This window comes from Salvelinus sp. IW2-2015, linkage group LG1, assembly GCF_002910315.2.
Source record: "Salvelinus sp. IW2-2015 linkage group LG1, ASM291031v2, whole genome shotgun sequence".
NCBI lineage: Eukaryota > Metazoa > Chordata > Actinopteri > Salmoniformes > Salmonidae > Salvelinus > Salvelinus sp. IW2-2015.
The window spans coordinates 39,798,768-39,806,033 of record NC_036838.1 but is presented as its reverse complement, the minus strand read 5'-3'; the positions used below and the strand labels follow the sequence as shown (position 1 = coordinate 39,806,033).

Sequence of the window (7,266 nt, the reverse complement as noted above, 5' to 3'; positions counted from 1 at the left end):
TGTGGGTGTGTGTGTGTGTGTGTGTGAGTGTGTAGCTGGGGGTGAGTTGTGTCTTCTGTGGGTGTGTGCGTGAAGCCAAAGTTAGGTGTTTGTCGGGGATCAGGAGTGAGGCAATTAAGGATGGGGATATGACGTGGTTCTGACAATGGTGACTCACAGGGTACTAAAATCCTCTGGACACGCACACACCGTTTTGCCACTACACTGTCCATCTTATCTGAGAGGACAGCTTACAAAGTGCCTGTATTTACGTGAAGGTATTGAGGCAGTGGGGAATGCAAATGAGATAGCTAGCTAGGAGCTTTTGACTGTCCACTCTGGTGTTCACTTTATAAAATCATGACATTTTGATCAACTGTCAATTAAATTGAAATATTTTTRCACAGATATCTTCCTTGATATGTTGTGAATAACGTGTGTAAGTGTCAATGTCTGATAAATCGTTTGTGAGCATGTCTCTGATATCGAAGGAGCTCCCTCAATCAGTGAGGCCAGAACCGTTTGATACAACCACTTTGTGCTCTCCTGAAAATACAGCTTTCACATTTGTCCGTTTAGAGGTGTCATCTTGTCCAATCAAACTATTTGACTGACGTCTCGAAGGAGTTTTGTGGAGAAAACAAAAAAATTTGAATGAACATTTTGCTATGCTGCTATYAAGATTTAATGATGAATTGAAGTGATCGTAGATTTACCACGAGGTGAACAAGCTGTTTAGCTAGCTAGCCACCGTTAGCTAACTGAGGGAGAGGGGGCGTTCTGCTTGGATACGGAGGAGATGTTCTCTCTCACTGAGCTCTCTGTCTCCTGCTATCGATTGGTTGAAACTAAAACATTTAAACCAGAGGTTCTTATGAACAGTGTGATATGCAGCAATTGAGACTGCATTTAGAATTGCGGCTACGGCCGGATATTAACCACAGATTACAGTAACTGAAAGGTAACTAAGGTTGCTGGATCGAATCACTGAGTTGACAAGGTAAAAATCGGTAGTTCTGCCCCTGAACAAGGCATTTAACCCACTGTTCCCCGGTAGGCCGTCATTGTAAATAAGAATTTGTTCTTAACTGACTTGCCTAGTTAAATAAARGGTAACATTTTAAAAATGGCATTCAGACATGAAACATGCACTCTGCATCTGAGTCTTGTTTCATTTGGAATCTGTTCAGTTCTAAAAGCAATGTTTATAAACAACCCATCAGTAGCAATCTTTGCTATAACTGGGTCCTTCAAACATGTTCTTAAAATATGCCACATCTTGAAAGGTAAAGGTATGAATGATGCTTCACTCAGATGGAGTTGTTCTGGAACGACGTCTGGATGAGCAAGCATGGCATTAGTGGGCGACTCAATACTAAGTTTCCTGAAGTCCCAAACGGAGATGGAAGTCATGTCCGAGGACCAGGCGAGGAAGTGGACGGATGGCAAGTAGCAGTGAGGCAAAATGGCACGAGGTGCAAACCCGAACTGACTGAAATATAAGCAGAGTACTTTCTCCTTTGGGTCAAGTACAGGAGAGAAAAATGCATTTACGCACCAGAAGACCCTGACCAGTCGACAGAGTGAACTTGAAATTGATCCTGACAAAAGYGAGGAGAAAGAACCTACGTCGTCAGGTGAGGTGAAGGCTTCCAAGCCACCCCAATGATCAGGAAAATGCCAGAGACGACTCTGGCCTAGTGGGAGTACGATTCACAGAGAAAGTGGATTCATGCCTTTTGGCTGAGTTGTTTGTGGTATCAGGCTGGGTGAAGAACGAGTTGGGGTCTGTCAATTCGGTCAAAGTACCCCGAGGTGTGTCTGCTGCTCAGAGGGAGAGGGTGCTATGCATTTCGAGTCTCTGGACGAAAGTGGTGTACTGCTTTGATCTCCGGAGTAGAGTGCCACTGAAAGGAGTGATAACTGGGGTGGGGTTGMGTGTTATACCCTGACTACACCGCTCGCGTCCCGTRCGCGATCGTTGCAAAATACATTTTKGAATCTATATTATTAAATTATTGCGTCAACGAGCGTCTGCGTTGCTAAGGGCTAAAATAGAAGTCAGTTCTATTTGTGACGCAGATCGCGGTGCAAGTCCTGCCTCTCCCATCTCATTAGTTTATAGAAGCAGACACCCACGTGTCATCTCCTCATTGGTTATACCCACGTGGGTGATTGAAAGACGAACTGTGTTGTCGGTCGTCGTGGTAATACTATGAAAGATTAGATGCCAATCACCATATAAAGTTCAAAGAAGAAAAAGCCTGGAAGGAGGAGAGATGACTAGAAACGATTCGGTTGACCGTTTTATGTGTGGATTAATTGTCGGAGTAGAGGMCCTTGTGCATTTCAGGTAAAATAGCAACTCAATGTTTATATCCCAGGACAAATTAGCTAGCAAGAGCAACCTAGCTAGCTAAATTGCCATAAATGTTTAATGCTTTTCGACCTGTCCCCAAATTAAATGTAATTGGTTCAGAGTTTGTTTTGATATTTTAACCTGCGTGTCGTGATTGAGTTTGGTGTGGGGGGACAAAATACATTTCTGCACGATGGTGCACGTGCGCAGCCGGTTTGGGTTCCGTGTTAAGGTGGATCAACTGAAGTTGGGGAACCCTGTGTAAGTGATGCACGCTGTGTGGTGCGATGCAGACTAGAGGTCGACCGAATATGATTTTTCAACACCGATACCGATTATTGGAGGACCAAAAAAAGCCGATACCGATTATTCAGACGATTTTTTAAATATATTATATATATAAAAAAGAAATGACAATTACAACAATACTGAATTAACACTTAATACAATTCATAAATAAAATAAATGTAGTCTCAAATAAATAATGAAACATGTTCAATTTGGTTTAAATAATGCAAAAACAGTGTTGGAGAAGAAAGTAAAAGTGCAATATGTGCCATGTAAAAAAGCTAACGTTTAAGTTCCTTGCTCAGAACATATGAAAGCTGGTGGTTCCTTTTAACATGAGTCTTCAATATTCCCAGTTAAGAAGTTTTAGGTTGTAGTTATTATAGGACTATTTCTCTCTATACCATTTGTATTTCATATACCTTTGACTATTGGATGTTCTTATTGGCACTATACTATTGCCAGCCTAATCTCGGTAGTTGATAGGCTTGAAGTCAGAAAAAGCGCTCTGCTTCAAGCATTGCAAAAGCAGGAAAGTGCTGTTTGAATGAATGCTTACCAGCCTGCTGCTCCCTACCACTATCAAATTATAGACTTAATTATAATATAATAAACACAGAAATACAAGCCTTAGGTCATTAATATGGTCAAATCTGGAAACTATCATTTCAAAAACAAAACGTTTATTATTTCAGTGAAATACGAAACCGTTCCGTATTTTATCGAACGGGTGGCATCCCTGTCTAAATATTGCTGTTACATTGCACAACCTTCAATGTTATGTCATAATTATGTAAAATTCTGGCAAATTAATTACGGTCTTTGTTAGGAAGAAATGGTCTTCACATAGTTCGCAACGAGCCAGGCGGCCCAAACTGCTGCATATACCCTGACTCTGCTTGCACAGAACGCACAGACACAATTTCCCTAGTTAATATTGCCTGAAAACATGAATTTCTTTCAATTAAATATGCAGGTTTAAAAATATATACTTGTGTATTTATTTTAAGAAAGGCATTGATGTTTATGGTTAGGTACATTGGTGCAACGACAGTGCTTTTCTCGCGAATGCGCTTGTTAAATCATCACCCGTTTGGCGAAGTAGGCTGTGATTCGATGATAAATTAACAGGCACCGCATTGATTATATATTTTTTTATTTGATCTTTATTTAACTAGGCAAGTCAGTTATGAACAAATTCTTATTTTCAATGACAGCCTAGGAACAGTGGGTTAACTSCCTGCAAYGCAGGACAAGCTAGTTAAACTAGTAATATCATCAACCATGTGTAGTTAACTAGTGATTATGTGAAGATWGATTGTTTTTTAGAAGATATGTTTAATGCTAGCTAGCAACTTACCGTGGCTCCTTGCTGCACTCGCATAACAGGTGGTCAGCCTGCCACTCAGTCTCCTCGTGGAGTGAAAAGTAATCGGCATYCAAAAATGCCGATTGTTATGAAAACTTGAAATCGGCCCTAACTAATCGGTCGACCTCTAATGCAGACCCGGTGGCCAGCATAAGACTGAGGAGACCCTGTCTGTCSWGWKTTGATGCAAAGTAGAGGATAGTGGGCAAAGGGTGAGGGAGCCTGAGAGGATCCCTTTGAGTAGTAGGCCAGTACAGTGACCCGAACAGTTTGTGCATTAGCAAGGTTGGCTTCTTGGCGTTTATTGCTATCATCATTAATTGTACCGCACAGTTGGAAAGGAAATCCAAGAAGATTGAATTGGTAGCAGCAGCAGAGATGTTTTKGGGTATCTGAGATTTTAATGCAGAAAAACTACAAGGGGTTTTGAGAGAAGGGGTTCTAGCCTCCCAGGCTGAAGGCCTGGTGTAAGATCTGTTGGAGCCAAGTAGTGTTAGGGATAGTAATATATATATATATATACACACAGTACACCTACCCATTCAAGGGTTTCTTTAGTTTACTATTTTCTACATTGTAGAATAGCAGTGAAGACATCAAAACTATGAAATAACACATATGGAATCAAAAAAAAAGTGTTAAACAAATCAAAATATGTTACATTTTAGATTCTTCAAAGTTGCCACCCTTTGCCTTGATGACAGCTTTGCACACTCTTGGCATTCTCTCAATCAGCTTCACCTGGAATGCATTTCCAACAGTCTTGAAGGAGTTGCCACATATGCAGAGCATTTGTTGGCTGCTTTCCTTCCCTCCGCGGTCCAACTCATCCCAAACCAYCTCAATTGGGTTGAGGTCGGTGGATTGTGGAGGTCAGGTCATCTGATGCAGCACTCCATCACTTACCTTTTGTGTCAAACAGCCCTTACACAACCTGGAGGTGTGTTGGGTCATTGTCCTGTTGAAAAACAAATGATAGTCCCACTAAGCGCAAACCAGATGGGATGGCATATCGCTGCAGAATGTTGTGGTAGCCATGCTGGTTAAGTGTCTTGAATTCAAAAATAAATCACTGACAGTGTTACTAGCAAAGCACCACCACATCTCCTCCATGCTTCATGGTGGGAACCACACATGCAGAGATCATTCGTTCACCTAATCTGCGTCTCACAAAGACACGGTTGGAATCAAATATCTCAAATTTGGACTCATCAGACCAAAGGACAGATTTCCACTGGTCTAATGTCTATTGCTTGTGTTTCTTGGCCCAAGCAAGTCTCTTCTTTTTATTGGTGTGCTTTTAGTGGTTTATTTGCACCAATTCGACCATGAAGGCCTGATTCACACAGTCTCCTCTGAACAGCTGATGTTGAGATGTGTCTGTTACTTGAACTCTGAAGCATTTATTTGGGCTGCAATTTCTGAGGCTGGTAACTAATGAATTTATYCTCTGCAGCAGAGGTAACTCTGGGTCTTCATTTCCTGTGGCGGTCCTCATATGACAGCCAGTYTAATCATAACGCTTGACCGTTTTGAGACTGCACTAGAAGAAACGTTCAAAGTTCTTGAAATGTTCATGATTTACTGACCTTTGTGTCTTAAAGTGATGATGGACTGTCGATTCTCTTTCCTTATTTGAGCCGTTCTTGCCATAATATGGACTTTATCTTTTACCGAATAGGGCTATCTTCTGTATACTACACCTACCTTGTCACAACACAACTGATTGGCTCAAACGCATTAAGAAGGAAATACATASCACAAATGAACTTTTAACAATGCACACCTGTTAATTTAAATGCAATCCAGGTGACTACCTCATGAAGCTGGTTGAGAGAATGCCAAGAGTGTGCAAAGCTGTCATCAAGGCAAAGGGTGGCTACCTTGAARAATTTCAAATATAAAATATTTTTTTATTTGTTTAACACTTTTTTGGTTACTATATGATTCCATATGTGGTATTTCATAGTTGATGTCTTCACTATTAGTCTACAATGTAAAAMAATTGTCAAACTAAAGTAAAACCCTTGAATGAGTAGGTGTGTCAACTTTTGACTGGTAGTGTGGTGTATATAGTTAGACAGCGGTGCAATTTCCTTTTATTTTTGTGAACAAATGTGTAATGCACTTTCCAAACTGTGAAAGGCAGCAATACACAACAAAGCATCTCGTCTGCCGGAAAACCACACGAAGAAGGGAGACGTATGACCTTTTTGTCAACGTATCCATGGAGCACAGAATACAGACACGAACATTCCTTGTTGATTTGACTAAAGACTCCAAGAACGGCGTAGTGACTGACAGCTAGCTAAATGCTAACACCACTAGCTTAGAACTCAACTTGAATAACTACAAACGAATAACTACATGCAAGAGAAGCCAGTGTGATGCACGAAATACATGTTTTAAATGTATGCACGGGACGAGGAATATATCAAGGCCCCTGGACTGGTCTGATAGTTATGCTAACTTTAGTTAGCTAGCTAGTGATGATGATGGGCCATGGAGTTGGCGCATCATTCAGTGGAGAGATGTCTAATTTACCTTGGTCTTGACATGGTTTATGTCCCACGCTGGCCGAAGCTGCTTTATCAGCTTCATTGCCCCATCGGTTACGTTATGTTCCTCCACGAAAATCGGGAATTTTCGAATTACCGGCGACCCCACAGGCACGTGTATCTCCGTCTCCATAATGTGGTTTATTTTCCGTTTCGAATTCTTGACAGATATGAATGGAATTCGGGACATACAAAAAAAAAAATAACAACAATTGTTTGTGAGCTGGTTGGTATAAACGGCTAACGGTAGCTAAACAAGGAGCTTATAAATGGTTAAAGCAAAGGATGCACTACCGGTGAGGTTCTCGTCGTCGCTTATCTCCTACTTGGCACCGCCCTCGCGTAATCATCCGATGCTAGACGCGCATAACCGCGAGCTCCGAGCAACCAGCGGACTGGGAGGGAGCACGCCAATTTACTAAGCCCGAGTTTGTCCGAGTGGAGTCGAAGAGCGTCAGAGTAGCCGTTTTCGTTTTTCGGTGTTGTAACAAAGAAACTCTGTGGGTGTATGCATATCCAAAGAGTCATTATCAAATAACATGAGAAGGGCGACATTCATGACCTTGAATGAGGATCTACTTCTGATCAGAAAGAAACATGTCATTGTTTTTACGCAACATTTTAGGCCTATTGATTGGTCCCAGACATTGACAATAACTTGGTCTGGGGCGCCCCCTATTCTTCTCAATATGATTAGAAGTACCAATTTTAGT

The 7,266-nt window shown here is 41.4% G+C and overlaps 1 protein-coding gene across 2 annotated transcripts in view; it reads right to left on the bottom strand.

Annotated features, from left to right (window-relative positions):
• LOC111967511 (ethanolamine kinase 1) overlaps nt 1-6,950 on the bottom strand; it is a 21,658-nt gene extending 14,708 nt beyond the window's left edge. The window contains exons 1-2 of one of the 2 annotated variants that reach the window (XM_023992595.2): nt 6,848-6,950; nt 6,540-6,713 (exon numbers count right to left, since the gene is read on the bottom strand). In XM_023992595.2, the coding sequence (XP_023848363.1) occupies nt 6,540-6,686 (147 nt within the window). In that variant the 5' untranslated portion in view covers nt 6,687-6,713; nt 6,848-6,950. Of the gene's footprint in view, nt 1-6,539 lie in introns of both variants that reach the window. The other variant, XM_023992587.2, reaches the window with a different exon arrangement.
• Nucleotides 6,951-7,266: the final 316 nt, after the last annotated feature.